This window comes from Numenius arquata, chromosome W (genome assembly GCF_964106895.1).
Source record: "Numenius arquata chromosome W, bNumArq3.hap1.1, whole genome shotgun sequence".
Lineage (NCBI taxonomy): Eukaryota > Metazoa > Chordata > Aves > Charadriiformes > Scolopacidae > Numenius > Numenius arquata.
In genome coordinates, this window is record NC_133615.1 from 8,578,165 (window position 1) to 8,595,109 (window position 16,945).

General features: G+C 54.0%; 1 protein-coding gene and 1 pseudogene across 1 annotated transcript; both read right to left on the reverse strand.

The window, feature by feature from the left end:
• Positions 1-7,853: 7,853 nt before the first annotated feature.
• On the reverse strand, positions 7,854-9,615 carry LOC141476714 (avidin-like; annotated as a pseudogene).
• Positions 9,616-14,688: 5,073 nt separating this feature from the next.
• Positions 14,689-16,676, reverse strand: LOC141476756 (avidin-like). The gene is made up of 5 exons (XM_074165558.1): positions 16,608-16,676; positions 15,573-15,704; positions 15,243-15,453; positions 14,806-14,926; positions 14,689-14,722 (listed from the first exon to the last, which is right to left on the reverse strand). Exons 1-5 carry the CDS (start codon positions 16,674-16,676, stop codon positions 14,689-14,691), a joined length of 567 nt encoding a protein of 188 aa, XP_074021659.1.
• Between the last annotated feature and the right edge of the window lie 269 nt (positions 16,677-16,945).

Below are 16,945 nucleotides of genomic sequence, written 5' to 3' on the forward strand. Positions count from 1 at the left end.
GACCACCCTTGCAGCCTAACGAAGGGGAGTAGATGTTGCCTTCCCTTCCTACGGCTGCGGCCGTGCAAAGGAGCTTGTTGAGGCACGGTGCAAGTTTGCTGGACAGTGCTCTGCTCTCACCCCCCTTTTAAGGGTGCACCAACACCCTTGAAACACTTTTGGAGACAAATGGATGTTGTGAGCACCCATGTGGAACCCATGCACACTGAAGCTGCTGGTGCAGCAGAAGCAAGCAGCTTCCCTTGTAGGAATCGCGAGGAGCTGGTGTCTGCCCCTACTGCTGCTTTCGTAACAGGGAACTGCACAGTTGCAGGAAACCAGTCCCTTCAGCTGGGGGTTACAGGGAGGGCTCTGTCTGCTGGGTGGTTGCTGAATCAAGGCTGTGCCCTGGATGTGGTTGGGATCACTGGATCCACAGGAGGCACTAGCAGACCCTGAGCTCAGGCTCCTGAGCCTAGCACAGGGTTTGGGGGCACAGGAGCCCAGCGAGGCAATGGGTGCAAGCAGCACTGTGCTTGCAACCTGCCCAGGAAGCAAAGGGTGCTTGTGCAGACAGATGAGATGCAAAATTGAGCGCTGTGTCTCTGCCTGTGGAGGAGAGACAGCCAGAGTGACTCACCCATGGGCCATGTCTCAGGACAGGTGACAGCATGCTTGTAACAGGATCGAGTTTCTGCTCTGCCCAGGGAGGGTAGCCTGTGAGCATCCCCAGGGAACCACTGAATCACAGAATGATATGGGGTTGGAAGGGACCTCTGGAGATCATCTAGTCACACCCCCCTGCCAGAGCAGGTCCACCTAGAGCAGGTTGCACAGGAACTTGTCCAGGGGGGTTTTGAACGCCTCCAGAGATGGAGCCTCCACCACCTCCCTGGGCAGCCTGTTCCAGGGCTCTGCCACCCTCAAAGTAAAGAAGTTCCTCCTCGTGTTTAGATGGAACTTCTTATATTCAAGTTTGTGTCCGTTCCCTCTTGTCTTGTCACTGGGCACCACTGAAAAAAGACTGGCCCCTTCCTCTTGACACCCACCCTTTAAGTATTTATAGGTGTTGATCAGATCCCCCCTCAGCCTTCTCTTCTCCAGACTAAAAAGACCCAGGTCCCTCAGCCTTTCCTCATAAGAGAGATGCTCCAGGCCCCTAATCATCTTTGTGGTCCTCTGCTGTACCCTCTCCAGCAGTTGCCTGTCCTTCTTGAACTGGGGAGTCCAGAAATGGACACAGTACTACAGATGCGGCCCCACCAGGGCAGAGTAGAGGGGGAGGATGACCTCCCTCCACCTGCTGGCCACACTCTTCCTGATGCACCCCAGGATGCCATTGGCCTTCTTGGCCGCAAGGGCACATTGCTGGCTCGTAGTTATCCTGTTGTCCACCAGGACTCCCAGGTCCTTTTCCTCAGAGGTGCTCTCCAGCAGGTCAGCCCCCAACCTGTACTGGTGCATGGGGTTATTCCTCCCCAGGTGCAGCACCCTACACTTGCCCTTGTTGAATTTCATCAGGTTCCTCTCTTCCCAACTCTCCAGCCTGTCCAGGTGTGGCGGTGTGCTCTCCCTGTTTTTCCCCCTCTTCCCCACCCCTGACCCCGGCTCCTGCTCGGACCATGGCCATCGCAACATCAGTTGCGATAAGATGCACCTGGACTTTGGGGGATGGCTGGCAACACAGCCAAAACACCATCTGGAGTGGGGACCTAGATATTTTGTTCCCATGAGAATACGACTATAGGTCAATTATCTTACTCTATAAATAGTGGACAGCCCAAGAACCCTTTGAGCTCTCCTGTATGGCAGCGGGCTGCAAGCCAGGATCTCCCCTTTTGTGAGGACACTCGCTCAAGGTTCTACTCCTCGAGGTTGAGAGCTTCCTTGCCGCAACAGATTCTCAGTAAGTGACTAAGAGCATGCTAAACTTTGAAATCTTAGTTAAGTAATATAAAGGATTGATTGTGCATATATAATCCTTTAGACATAAACCGTTGACCAAGTCTGGCACTAGGACTGGATCCAGCCGCACCCAGACTCCTCTCTGAGAAGGAGTTTAGAAAGCAAGGGGGTCCTTTCTGAACCTCGTGATTCAACGGGAGGGTCTCCCTGACAGCTTGTCTGACCCTGTCCTCTGTGCAGTAAATAACCAAGTGTACCTTGCCATCGAATCTCATAAAACACTGTCGCATTCACTACTAATTTTGTTAAATCGCTGTTTCACCTTAATAAATATTTCACTACTTCTCTCTTACGAGTGAAGTTAATCACTCTGCCCGCGACACCAGGTCTCGCTGTATGGCCGCACAGCCTTCTGGTGTGTCACCCCTCCCAGTTTTGTGGCATCAGCAAACTTGCTGAGGGTACGTTCCATTCCTTCATCCAGGTCATTGATGAATATATTGAAGAGGACTGGACCCAGTACTGACCCCCAGGGAACACCACTTGTTATGGACCTCCAACTAGACTCTGTGCCACTAATCACAACCCTCTGAGCTCTGCCTTTCAGCCAGTTTTCAATCCACCTCACTGTCCGTTCATCTAACCCACACTTCCTAAGCTTACCTATGAGGATGCTGTGGGAGATGGTGTCAAAAGCCTTGCTGAAGTCAAGGTAGACAACATCCATCGCCCTCCCCTCATCTATCCATCCAGTCATGCCATCATAGAAGGCTATCAGGTTAGTCAGACATGATTCCCCTTGGTGAATCCGCGTTGACTGATTCTGATAGCTTTCTTTTCTTCCAGATGCTTTGAGATGATGCCCAGAACGAGCCGTTCCATCATCTTTCTAGGGATGGAGGTGAGGCTGACTGGCCTGTAGTTTCCGGGTCCTCCTTCTTGCCCTTTTTGAAGACTGGGATGACACTGGCTTTCCTCCAGTCCTCGGGCACCTCGCCTGGTCTCCAGGACCTTTCAAAGATGATGGAGAGTGTCCCAGCAATGACTTCTGCCAGCTCCCTCAGCACTTGTGGGTGCATCCCATCAGGACCCATGGACTTGCGGGTATCCAGTTTACTTAACTGTTCCCTAACTTGGTCTTTCTCAACTAAGAGGAATTCTTTCTTCGTCCAGACTTTCTCTGTTACCTCCAAGGTCTGTGGCTCCTGAGGGCTGGCCTGAGCAGTAAAGACTGAAGCAAAGGCGGCATTCAGCAACTCCACCTTCTCTGCATCCTCTCTCACCATGGCACTTGTCTCATTCAAAAGCAGGCCCACATTTTCTCTAGTTTTCCTTTTGCCTCCGATATACTTGAAGAAACCCTTCCTGTTGACCTTGACATCCCTTGCCAATTTTAATTCCAAGGAGGCTTTGGCTTTCCTTGTTTCATTCCTGCATACTCTGACAGCAACACTCAGCATACACTGAACCTTTTTCCCCAGGAGCCATGTGGTGGCAGGAAGGTCTAGGACCCTGTTCTTGCTTTCATTTCATTTTTTGCAGTTCAAGGCCAGGGTGCATAATGCCACAGATGTCACCTGGAGTCCCTGGCCCAGCACTAATTGATATTTGTATGAGTCATCTGAAATAAAACACCGCAGTGTTGCCGGCAACACAGGGAGTGGCCACCAGAGCTGGTGTTTGGCTGGGGTGATGGGGTCAGCACCATGCTCTGCAGCAGTCTGGCTTGCTTGGCCAAATATCAGGAGGGGAGATAGCTCTGGGAGAGCGGGCAGGGAGCCAGGCAAGCACAGCAGGCTCTTCATCAAATGCAGCCAAACACGCTCCTGCTGCTAGGTGCTGCCCGCACCAGCCAGCACAGCTCTTCCATGCAGAAAGATTGTGGCAGAGGCTGGGATATCTCACAGCTGGTCCCAGTACCACACTGGGAATTTTGGGGATGGTTGCTCTGCAATCTCAGCCCGTGCTGCCCCAGGGCTGCTCTTTTTCATTGCTTTCTGTATTCTTGCGCTGGTCCCACAGTGAGCGTCTCTGAGCCAGTGAGAGGGAGGAAGCCCAGCCTTGGTGTGGGAAAGTAACAGAAGATCAGTGAGGAGAATTGTAAATATTCTCAAGTGACTTGCACCTGGGGTATTGGAAAAACACATGTATCTCGCTAATCATTGTTTAGTCTTGTGTGCTCGACAAGTAGAACATCTGTACTTAGATAATATAGGCCTGTGATGGACTCAGGGGCACCTTATCGAACATGCCTGAGATTCCTGCCCTGCTGTTGAAGAAGATCAAAGCACAGTGGAAAATTACGCCTGCTTGAATCCCTTATATACAGGTGTTACCAAAGGCAGGCCTCTGCTTTGTTTATAACCATATGCTAACTAAAATGAGTTAATTACTGAGCTTCTTACTGTGTGAGAAAATAGTTGGTCACCGAGCTGATAGTGCTAAGGATGGGATAACAAGAAGTAGTTAATCACTTCAAGGTTCTCTCATATGTCCAAGTATGCACTCCTATACCAATTAGGACAGAGCTGTGGCTACTTCAAAGGACATCCTTATCATCCTCAAGAAGTTGGCAAACTTGCAGTAAACTTTTACTGTCCTGAGATGACTCAATACCTTAAAAGGATAACATGAGGAAGGGTATCCTTACCCAAAATACCACTGAGGAGCTCACGCCTGTGCAGAAGTGTTTTGCTGACGCTGCAAAATTTAATATGCATGTGCAAAAGGGCTATTCGGCCATCCTAATGAATATGTAAGCCTAGGTGGAGTTATGTATTAGGTAGGCGGAATAATGAGAATCTTTTGTGTATAAATAATGGATGAATGTCCCTGGTAAGGTGTGCTAGATTTGTGGATTTCCACCTAGCACCCGACGTCGAATAAAGCATTATCTCCTCTCTAAACTACTTCTGGTTTTGAGAGCTTTTGTTTCAGGTAACACAGGCGCGAACAGCATGTTCAGACTCTTTTTCTCGACTCTCTCTCTCGCTAGCAAGGACTCTCATTAGGAAGGACCAAGCTCTGCAGTGCCTGCATTCCCGCTTGCGTGCCTCTGCCTGGGTGCTGCTTCAGAGATTCCCCGTTTTGTGGTGTATCAAGATTTTTATTTTAATTTTTAAATTTACTCTTTGCATTTCATCCATGGTTTTGTGGTTGTTTCTGCATTGTGCTGGTGTTGGCTCACACACCCTTTATTTTGCACCAGGTGCTCAGCCTTCATGCTAGGCTGAACTTGCCTGGGAAAACATGAACCCATGGGCTGAGTTGATGAAATGTAGCACATCAGCATGGGCAGAGCCTGGCCAAGGGGAGTGCTGTCTCCTTGTGGGCCTGGCCTGGCCTCCTGCATTTCCCCACTCACTGTTATTTTATCTGTGTGAAAATGCTGGTACCAATCCTACAGGAAACCCCAAATCACTGTGGTTCATTCAGCTGGGGTCATCTATACTGTGGTGGTGGGTACAGAGGGGAAACCCAAGGTGGGGGGGGGCACCGTGTCCTTGCTGAGTGCTGAGCAGGATGCCCAGGGCTCCAGCACCCTGTGGCAGAGGCTGCTCCAGGTGCTGGCATCATGCTCTGGTCTCTTCCCCCTGAGCTATGTGTGAGGGGAGTCCCATCCTGGGCTCACCCAGCCCTGGGGCACACCCAGGATGCAGGAACCAGCCAGGTCACAGGGATGCTCTTTAGCTCCTGTTCAGCACCAGTGACAAACCCATTTCACCTTCCCAGTCTCACTGTGCCTCATCCCATGGGATTTCTCCCCTCTCCAGTCTGGGGTGCAGGAAAGCTTGGCACAGCAGTGGCTGGGACCTGGCACTCACAGGGTGGCTTTCCAGTCCTTGGCCACCTCTCACAGGAGCCACAGGGTGTGCAGGGTCTCTTCCCCATTGGTACCCACGTAGTACTGGCCCAGGAAGGCAGTTGTCTGGGCTCTCTCTGAGTCTGGAAGGGTCCAAGGGGGCATGAGCCAGGGCGATGAGGCATGAAGCCACCCCCCTGGGTCCTGCTGGCATCCCCGCTGCGGGGCGATGGCCCCCTCCCACCTACCTCAGAGCTGCCAGTGTATGGTGAAGGAGAAGGTGGGCTGTGAGACCAGCCCTGCAGCCTACTGGGACCTCTCTAGTAATGAGGTGAGGATTTCAGGGTCACTGGCTGCAGACCCCAGCAGGTAGGAACCAGAGAAGGTGCTGCAGCTTGCTGAGGATGGACACAAACTGGCAGCTGGCATTGCTCCACCAGGACTCAGAGAGGAGGCACTGCAAGGCCAGCACTGTGGCTTGGGGTGCCTGGCCAAGTGGGGGGGGGGGCACCCTGCTTCCATCCTACCACCCTGGCTTTGCCCCAGGCAGCACTGGGGGATACACTGTGAAGCTCATGCCACTGGCATTGCCACCTCAGCACAGGCATTGCACCCGTGGCACCAATTGCCTTCAGCCCAGCTGCTGCTCTGGGCTGTTTGCTGTTCCCACCCAGGGGAGGCTAAAGCTGGCTGCACTGCTTTCCTTGTGCACTTGGTGGGAAATGGAGTTTCTCTGGGACATGGCTCTGTTTGCCTGTCTCTGGGCGGATTCCCACAGCGAGGAGTATCCTTGCACGAATGGTCCCTCCCTCCTGTCCTCTTTGCAGCTTCCCCTGGCATCGTGTAGTGCTGGTCCCACCAACACCAACAGCCTAGCCCCAGTCCACAGCAGGACACTGGGATCCAAGCAAGTGTGTTTACTAAACACACTAACCTTCTTTGTGTTTGCATCGCTGCTCTTAGGGGCTTTGGATGTGCACAACAGGGTATGCACTCTCCCTGTACACCTGAGCTGCTGCTCTGCTCTCTGCAGTGACCCAGTGCAGGCACGGGGCTGTGGGCAACCAAAAATTAAGATGGGATTCAGGTGCCTAAATACATGCCATCTCCAGGATGGCAGTGTCTGAGGCACTGGATGGCACCAGGGCTGTGGTGTGTGTACTGGGGGTGGTGGAGCCCCACACCAGGGTGGAAGGCACCACTGCTCATGCCACTCAGCACCTGCCATGAGCCCTGACACACCCTGGGGCCCCACTGCTGCTGCTACTCGGTGCCTTTCCCTCTGGTCTGGGTGGCCCTGAAGGCTGGGGCGAGCGGAAACCACCCCTCTCCTAACACATCACACACCAGGGAGGTGGCAGCCACCACTGCACGTCACACACGGCAGTGTGCACCAGCCTCGTTGGGACTGGGCAGACTGTATGGCTTGTGTGCTGCCATCCCTGGTGGTGGGTTATATTTGTAACACTTCTGCAAGAGGATTTGGGTTCACCCATGGACCTGCCAAAAACCTTGTGTCAAAAGCGCAAGCTTGGCAGGTGTCCACAGAAGCAGATGGAGTGGCACTGCCAAAACACAGTAGCAGAGAAGGATAAAATCCCTGGTTGTAACCCAGAGGGATGGAATGGATGGGATGGGACAGGGTGTGGGCTTTGACTGTGCATGTTTTACTTAGGGTGCTGTGCAGCACAAAGGAAGTGCTTTACCAACATCTCACATCTATTGATACTGTTACCTCCATCACCCAACTCTACAGGGAGTCCTGGGGCTGGAAAAGCTTCTGGTGGGGATGGGTATGAAGGCACCACAAGGCAGGCAGCTGGATTTGGGATGCCAATGTCACTTCTGCCACCGGCAGGCAGGTGTGGAGCAATGGTGCAGGGTGGAAATTAGGATTAGGATGAAGTGGAAAATGAGCCCAGGGAGCTGGATGAGGGCAATTGCAGGAGGATACAGATGTCCCCAGGAAAGGGCAGTTGTGGCCAGCAGATAGCAATGAGCCCTACCCTCTGCAGGAGGACCTGTGGGGACAGAAGCTGCCTCAGAGGGGGAGCAAGGGAAGTTTTTTAAAAAAGACAACCGCAACTGACATGATTTAATTTTTTTTTTTACGTGAGAGACTGATTTTTCTTGCCTTGGGGGGCCAGGTTGCAGCCAAAGTGTGCCGTCACAGGATGGGTGAAACTGCATCCTCGCAGGATGGGGACAAGCAGCAGGATCTTTCCTTTTGGAGTGTGTTTGCATGTGAAGACATTTCTGTCTACCCTGCGGGGAAGCAGAGAGTTCCCATGGGATGACCTGCAGACATGATCTACTCAGGGTAGCCCTAAATGCCCCCAAGCAGCTGCTAGATGCTCCTGTCCAGGGCAAGCCCCTTGCCAGGGGGCATTGGCATCCCCACCGCAAATCCATGCTGGGGATGGTTACCAGGGCTGGTCCCTTTGCCCAGGGGGATACTCATCCTCAGGGGTCCTGGGGAGGTCCCCTCTGTGGGGCTGCTGCCCACCGCATCCTCCTGCTACCTCGTGGCTTTCCAGTCCTTCTCGAGGGACCCAACAGCTTCACGCAGCAGCCATGTGGTGGTGTCTCCTTTCCCACCCGCATCTATGAAGCACTGCCCCGCAAAAGTGGTGCTGATATCTGGGTGAAGGACTTGGTGAGAGGCTGGACAGCACCCATGCTGCTTCCCACCCTTCCCCAGGGTTCCCACTTCAATGATCACGCACCCACCCAGCCTGCTCCCTTGGGCGAGGTGGGCTCTGTGACACTGCATCCCCATGCCCTAATGGGATCTGGACCCACCACAGGCACCTTGGGATGCCTGGCAGGGGTGGGTTCAAAAATGCTGGGTGAGGAAGGGTTGCACCATGCAAGCCCAGCATTGCCTGTTAGCCCCATGCTGGCCAGGTACCGCTGCCTCCCTCTGCTTAGCTGCACCAAAGCATCACCCAGCAAACTTTCCAGCAGAGGAAAAATCCTGCTGACTGCCTGCCTGCCCAGCTCCCACTGTTCCCGTGGTGCCAGCTTGCTGGAGAATTTGTCCCAGAGCACAGTGAAGGCAAAGGTGGGCCAGGCCCCCTCGCTGGGCTGCTGCTGGGCACCCTTCAGGGGAGGGGCATGGGCACAGCCGCCAGCGAGGTTCACCCGCTTGAGGTATTTCCCCTGGAAGTTCCCATCATCCCTCACCGCTGAAATCTCCATCAGTGAGTCCTGCTCATTCCTTCACAGCCTGCTGAGCTGGCACTGAAGGGACATAGCCACAGGCCCTCTGCCCCCTTGCATGGTGCAGAGGGGGACCCCATCCCTCCCACTGCTCCACGGCTGGAGCCATGAGCCCTGCTGTGGGTGAGACTGTGGGGCATGGCTCTCCCTGCCTCAGTTTCGGGAAATGCTCCTCCAGGTGCTGCTGGCTGCTGATCAGACGGTGCAGCCTGGCCATCACATCCCAGCTCATCAGCATGCATGGTGCCCCTGGGCACAGACCCCGTAGGAGGGGATGTCCTGTGTGTGGTACCCCTGGGCACAAAACCCTGTGGGAAGTGATGCCCTGTGCACAGTGCCCCAGGCACAGACCCCACCAGGTGGGGATGCCCTGTGCTTGGTGGCCCTGGACACAGACCCTGCAGGAAGGGGTGTCCAGTACACAGTGCACCTGTGGGAGAGAAGCTTTGTGGAGGTGGTGACCAAGTGGCTGGGGGTGACACAGAGATACCCTGCCCGTTGCCTGGACTAGGTGCTTGCAAAGCTCTCCTGCTTGCCCCAGCCTAAAATGGCATTTAAGAGAGGACCTCCAGCTGCCCATGCTGCATCCCAGTGCTATGTCTGCCACGTCCCCATCATCACACCTGTCCCTGTACCTTCCTCTCTGCAGGGACGATGCACGCTGCCAGGGCCAGGGTAAGGACCAGGGCAAAAGCACCACTCCCCATGGCCATGGGGCTGTGAAGCACCTGACATGGCTCCCTCCCGGCCCCACGCCTCGGCCCCCTTCATAGGGCTGTAACCGGAACCCTGCAGGCACCAGGCTGGCAGCCACAGGGCAGCTGGATGGCAGGGCATCTGGGACAGGTGAGGAGAGGAGGTCTGTGTAACCCAGGGCAGTGCCAGAGGAACACAGGACTGAGCACGGCTTCACATCCACTAGCCAAGGGGCTCTGCCAGCCCATTCCTTGCTCCATGACAGAGCCCTTGGGGTGGGCACAGCAGCCTGACGCTGTCCCACTGCCACCATCACACTGCTGCCATCCAAACACAGTGCTGCAACAAGCACAGCCTGACCAGCTCTTCTCTGCTGCGCTGAAGGGTGGTATGTCTGCCCATGGGTGTCTTCATGGCAGTCCCCTCCTGTGTTACAAGTTTCTGCTGCTGTTTCTAAGCTGTTTTTCTTGTGGTTTTGCTAGTTTTTCCCTGCACCTGGGAACTGTGACTGTTACTGAAGCAGGAGCTCTTGGGCACTCCTGAATTACTCCCTCTTGTAAGTGCAGAAGGGCTTTTCTGGAAGATATGTAGATATTAAAATATGCTTGCCCCCGCAGGAGGGGATGCGTGGTGCCCTGGGCACAGACCCCATGGGAGGTGACGCCCCATGCATGGTGCTTTAAGGCTGAGCAGGGCACAGCTCCATGGTGGAGTCATGTCTGAGCCCTCCTAAGGGGTCCTTAATGGTACGAGACCATATCAAGGATGGGCAGGTGGGCAGGGGTCCTTGGACCACCTGATTGCTGCATGGGGACATGGCACAGCCACCTCCTCCGAGACATCTCTCCAACCAGGTGAACAAGTCGCTGCTGATGCTGCAGAGGAAGGCAGAGCTGACACCCGGCCGTGTCCAGGTCAGGAGGGACCTCTCTGGCCCCTGCACTGCACAGGGGATGAATGTCTGCTTTGTTGTAGAAAACGTTAATCGAAACTTAGAAGTTATAGGCTTGAAAATCAGTTTTATTCTTTTGTCATCATTGCAGCATGGCTTGGTACCAAACAGCCATGGAGTCCCTGGGTTACCTGGGAACTCTCCAGCTCCATCTGCTTAGGTGGGACAACAGCTGGATTGAGACAGATGTTGGGCACTGAGACATTGAGCACTGAGATGTTCAGTGTTGAGACATTTGTAAACAGTTGCTAGGGACAGTCCCTGCAGAAATGGTCATGTAGGTCAGACTTCTGCACACAGTTAAGACTTGTAAGAGCGGTTTCCCATGCAGCTGAGATAAGCAGTAGTGATGGATCATGCATACACTGGAGTATGGACAACAGCTGGACAAGAGCTGAACAGGGAGTAGTTTGAGGAGTCTCACCTGACCCCACTGGAGGTGCTTCTGCAAGGACCCCTGCAACGGAGACTCCTTCTCCAGCCAGAGTGGCTGACTGATCCCCTACATGAGCATTATCCCATGCCAAGATCCCAATAAATTAGTTTTTCTTTTTTAACCGATACGTTACCTGTGAGCACCTGTGAAACACAGACATGACAGCAGTGATATGCTGTGTGTGATGGCAAAGTGCTTCCTGCTTCTTCCAGCTCCCTGTGCCTCCAAAGGCATTCACAGTGCGTAAATGACCATGACCAAGGCTTGCCATGCAGGAGCAATGGCTAGTTTTCCTCCCAGAGGGAGGTCTGCAGTGGGGCTGAAGGGGACTCTGCTGCTCAGCTTTGCTGTACCAATGAGCCCAAGCTAGAAGGAGGCAAATAGAGCCAGGTTTGTGGCTCAGAGAGGCAGAGCAGGCATGAGCAGCATGCAAAGCACTGCGAGCAGGTCTTGCAACTGGCTAAAACCCAGTGCTGATGAATGCCCAACATCCACAGGGAAGCATCTTCAGCCACAGCCACTCAGACTCCCACAAGCACCTCTGGCACACCGCATCCTATCACCCCAAAACCGAGATGCTGGGTGTGTTGCAGCCTTGCTGGGTGCCCTCATATAGGGACTGGCCTTGCAAACAGCTCTGCCAGTCCATGCCCACTGCATTTCTCACCAGTACCGTGGCTGCCTGTTATGATTTGAGGAACCCACAACAATTTAGTGTCATTTAGACAATTATTCTATCACCCAATGACCCCTCCCCACCCGGAAAGGGGAATCGGAAAAAACAAGGAAACCTGAGGGTTGAAATATAAATAGATATAATAAAATAAGACTAAATAATTAACATTAATAACACTAGAGAAGAAATATTGATCCCAATACCAATATAAAATATACAAGGATTATACTCAGCCAATTCTATCAGTAGGAAGCTGTGCACTCCCAGCAGCAGACAACAAACGTCGGACACTGCAAGTGCAATGGCTTCAGGATGAAGGGAAGGCCTCAGGGGTCCGGCACCAGGACAAGTTCTCAGGATTGCAGCCATCAAGGAAGAGAAAAAAAACTCCTCAGCAAACTTTCTAATTTATATTGAATGTGATGTTCATGGTATGAAATAATCCTGTTGGCCAGCCTGGGTCAAATGCCCAGGCCTTGCACCTGCACCTGGCAAGGCTCGAAAACACTGAGACCTTGAATCCCACAGAGCCTAGCTGGCTATAATATTTTCACAAATTCAGACATTAGAATCTTCTGTAAGTGCAGTTTTCCCAGGCATTAGAAAAGAAGTTAGTCCTGTGTCACTCAAACCAGGAGACTGCCCACAGAGGTTTGCAAACCACTCAAACCACGGTCAGCACTGCTGCCTTGCTGGAGCACCCCAGGACTGCTGCAGAGCCTCCTGAGACCCCTGCCACAGGAAAATGTTGACATGAAGGCGATAATAAAGTCAGGAGGATGTGTGTGATAAAGCTACAGGCTTAGTGGGATGCCCCACTGTTGAGCTGGCCATGCTTCAGGTGAGAGCACAGTCCCGTGGCCCCTCTGTTGCCCTCTTTCTTAATCCTCAGGTTCCTCAAAAGCAGGTAAAAGGCTGCACGGACCCAAGGATCCCATAGAAGAGGGCTGGTGTAAAGGCACTCTACTTAGAAAGGTTGTAAAGGAACTGAAAAAGCTGGAGAAATTCCAGGAAGGCACCAAGAAGGAAACAGCAGCATCACTCCAGAAGCGGAAGATGCACCCAAGAGGGTGTAGTGATAGACTAATTTGTGCCAGAGCTTAGCACTAGTGACTAAAGTAAACGAAGCCTTAGGCTGTATGAATTGTACTTTAACCTTTGTTTTTATCTATGGAAATGCAACCAGTAGGTAAGAAAGTATAAGTAAAAGCTTTAACTACAGGATATTCTGTAACAAAAGATAAGGAAATGTCTCAAGACACAGACAAAAAGGGTGCTTAGAGGCTGCAAGAGCAAATCAGAAGAGAAGACCCCAGACTCTGTGAACAGGACTGGATGAGCAGAAGTGCCATCAGGAAATCAAGTGACCTATAGAGATTATACAATCCAGTAACAATTGACAGGCGAGGTCCCTCTTGAGAGGCACCCAGCTCGAGCTGTAACTACTATTATATATTAAACATAGCAGAAGAGGGAACTCCGATTTTTTTATTAAAGTGGAACCTAGGGATGAGCCCTGTTGAGGTGGCAGTGGCATAATTCCTACTATGGTCTAGGTGGTGGCTGTATAATTTCTACAACAAGAGAAAATGTGAAAAGCAAACCACGTGCAAGTCCACAACAAGGTGGGACAACACAAAGAGCAGGTGGAAAACTTGCTAAAGCCGGATATGCTGTTAGCAAAGCTCTCCCACAGCATCCGCAGCAGGAAAGCCAGGGGAGCAGTGGGAGGTGGCAGCCCACTCCTGCCTTTGGGCTGCCCAAATCCCAGGTAGGGTGCCAGCATGGGGCACGTGCCACTGTATGGGGTTATTTTGAGACCAGGCAGCTGAAGGATCGAATTCAGAACTGGAGCTGTTTCCTGCAAATCATTAGTTTCAGCTTGGAGGGGCAACTCAGGCAGCACCAGTGCTGCCCATTTACAGTAAGTTACAAAGTCCGGCAGGCAGGGGTTTAGGAATGGATTTGCCGGGCTTCCCCTTTCCAGTAAATCACACGCATTTTCCTAGGAAGAGTTTTGGGGCTGGATGTGCTGCAGCTACCAGCGCTGTGCTGCTGGTGCAGAGCAGTCCTCACTGCTCACCAGGAGCACAGACACAGCTGGGAATCCACACCTGCCTGCCTGAGGGCTGCCTCAGAGCTAGGGGGGGAGCTCCCAGCCAGCTTTTTGGGGTTCAGAACAGCCCCCCAACTTACCCTCCCATCATGCTCGTGCATCAGGGAAGAGCCAGTGCTGACCTGTGCTTGGTGTTGGAGGGTCACTGGGGATGCGCCATCCCTGTTCCCCATCTTGCCTTTTGGATGCAGCATGCTGAGCTTCTGCCTGGCAGGAGGAGGAATCCCTTCCCCCTTTGGAAGCGGGATCCCCCAGAGCAGAGGGAATCCATCCTCCCCAGCAGAAATTAGGGTTGCTGGAGCCTGATACCACATCCTGAGCTGGAGCGACTTTGTTTGGCACTAACAGCTAATCTGTACTGAAAATAAAGCTGGAATTTCTTGGGGCAGAAGGAGCACCTGGCAGGAGAAACCAAACAGCAAGCGTGCCTGTGTAGAGACTGTCTTCTCCTCCATGCTGGCTTCCCAAAGACCTTTCCTGGTCCTTACCTTACCCACACTCATTGCCCTTCTCTCTTTGGCAACCTGCAGTGATCTGCAATGGCTGCAAAGCCCCTTTGGGCTGGAAAAGGGGCTTTCTCAGGGTCAGTCTCTTCCCAGAGTAATGGGGTGAGAGCTTCACCCCACACCCACTGCAGTGCTTTAGCCCAGATTCCCCAGGACATAACTACAGACTGCACAAGATCAGGTTTAAAGAAAAAAACTTTAATTTTATTTGGTTTTTGGGGACATCTTTCTCCAGAGCTGATAATAGCCCCAATGCTGGTACACACTGATGCTGCTGAGGTGTCCCCCAGTCCCCCAAGACCGGTTGAAGCTGGGAAGATGGTGATTGCTCTGCTTTCCACTGGGTTGTGAGAGCAATAAATGCTAAATGGAGGGTGAGAGGCTTCTCCTTCCTCCCTTTAGCCCATCTGAGTGAAGACGTTGCAGCCGGTCCTGAGGGGAAGCAGAAGCCCATTGGTGCCTGGCCGACAGAGGGGCATGTGTCCCAGCCAGGCCAGGGGTCCCCCGTGGCTCACCTGGTGGTTTTCCAGTTGCTGGGCAGGGAGTCAACCTTCTCCCACAGCAGCCAAGCAGTCTGAAGAACCTCCTCCCCGCCAGCCCCAGTGAAGCACTGGCTCATGAAGACAGCTGTGGAGTCTGGGGGAGTGGTAGCCATTAGCATCCCAGCAGGGTCCCAGCTGCTTTTGGGGCTTCACAAGCACCAATGGGTTTAATGCTCATGGAGCCCAGGTCCACGTCCCAATGGTTGCAGGGAAATGCTCTGTGGCAGAGCAACTTTTTATGCCTGAACGGTGTTTCAGGGGGTCTCTTGCTGTCTGCAGACACCAGCCAGAGCAGAGAGAGGTCAAGGAAGGAGAGATAGGGGACGGGAAAGGAGGGATGTGGAGTTGGTGCTGAGACCTGCCTAAGCTCCCCTCCCCATCCAGGCACGGCCACCACTGCAGCTACTGACCAGAAAACTTTTTCCAGTTGATGGTAAAGCCAAAGGTGCACTGCCCATCCTCGTCCAAGTGCTGGGAGCTGATGAGGGGGGAGGGCTCAATGGGTTTCTGGGCACTTGACATGGCAGTGTGGTACTCGCTGGAGAAGTTGCCCTGGCTGTCGACCGCAGACACGTGCATCCTGGAGCACAGCTCATTCTCCCACCAGCCAGTCAGGTTGCACTGCCAGGTAACAAGCAGGTGAGTCCCCAGGGGCTGCCCGCATGCAGAGCCTATGCCTGCATTGCAGGCTGAGCCCCCTGCCTGCACCCTCTCAATGCCCATGGGGTGCTGGCATTCACCTTGCCATTCCTTGTGGGGTGTTTCTGCTCACAGCCCAGCCACCACTTGGTGTTGGTTGTCTTTACCTCCTTCGCGCTGGCCTTTCCCCCTCCCCTCACTCCCCCCAGGGATCTTGACTGCCTGCAGAGGAGCTTGGAAAAGAAACAAAACACAGGGGCAAGCTGCGGGCAGTGGCACAGCAGGGTTTCTCCAGAGCCCTGCGAGTGCTCAAGCACTTGTTTTTAAGAGACATGATTTATAAAGCTGACGCCATCTCAGCCACATCAAGAGGGCCAAAAGCTGGAGTAAGCCAAGCAGAAGGAGAGAGGTGAAGAGGAAAAGCTAAAGGCAGGAGCCCCAGAAAGGCAGGAACCCCCCTCCAGCCCTGCCAGGTGAGCTGTGTGACCCCAGGACATGTCTGCCTGTGCCTGTGGGGATGTGTGCTGTGCTCAGCACCGGTACATGGTATGAGTGGAGAGCCTACTGGGATGGGCAGAGCCCTCGGGTCCATGGTAGGCTCCTGCATGGCCAAGGAGGTGCCCTGCAGCAGCCCACCTGCAAGGCTCCAGCTCCAAGCACTCCCTGTCCCCTCCCATGCCTCGCCTCCCTGGGCAGGATCAAGCCACCTCTCTGGGGCAGGGTCCCCAGGTTACCCCTGCCCCAATTCCCCTGCATATCCCCCGGGGCGGGGGTCCCCACATGCATGCCCCCCTGCACCAGGGAAGGGATCCCCATGCACATCCCTCCCGGGGACACGGACAACTCCAGAGCATCCTCCCCCTCGGAGCACTTCCCCTTAGCAGAAGCTCCCGTCAGTGTCCCCCCTGGAGCAGAGGGTCCCCTTTCTGTCGGGGACTTCCCCCGCGGGTGGGTCCTCCACGTGTGTCCCTCCCCCACAAGCGCTGCAGCTCCCACATGTGCCCCCCCGGGGCGGGTCTCCCACGCCTGTCCCTCCCCGGACATCGGTATCCCCACGCGTGCCCCCATGCAGCCTCCCCTGGAGCCAAGTTTCCCACGCGCGTCCCCCAACAGCCACCCGCAGCAGGTGCTCCCACTCGTGACCACGCTTCCACCTGGCTCCCCACCACGGGCAGGGTGAGGGCGGAGAGGAAGCAGTGGCTCATCGGGCTGCAGCGGTGAGACCAGAGTGCACCATGCTGGGGCCACCCTCCCCTTTATAGCCCGGCAAGGCTCCGCCGCTTCCTTCCCAGAAAGTCCCTGATGGCACCGGCGGGAGGGACAGGGACCGGGATGTGCATGGGCATGGGGATGGGCATGGATGGGAATGGGCATGGATGGGGATGAGGATGGGGACAGGGACGGGGATAGGAATAGGGATGGAGATGGGCACGGGAATAGGGATGTAGATGAGGATGACTGGAGCTGCCTGCTG

Excerpts from the sequence above, each read along its gene's own strand:
- LOC141476756 (XM_074165558.1), bottom strand. The coding sequence starts at position 16,676 with ATGAGCCACTGCTTCCTCTCCGCCCTCACCCTGCCCGTGGTGGGGAGC. Across the intron at positions 15,705-16,607 it reads AGGTGGAAGCGTGGTCACGA|CTCCTCTGCAGGCAGTCAAG; the intron begins GTGGGAGCACCT and ends TTCTTTTCCAAG. Across the intron at positions 14,927-15,242 it reads CAACTGGAAAAAGTTTTCTG|ACTCCACAGCTGTCTTCATG; the intron begins GTCAGTAGCTGC and ends CCACTCCCCCAG.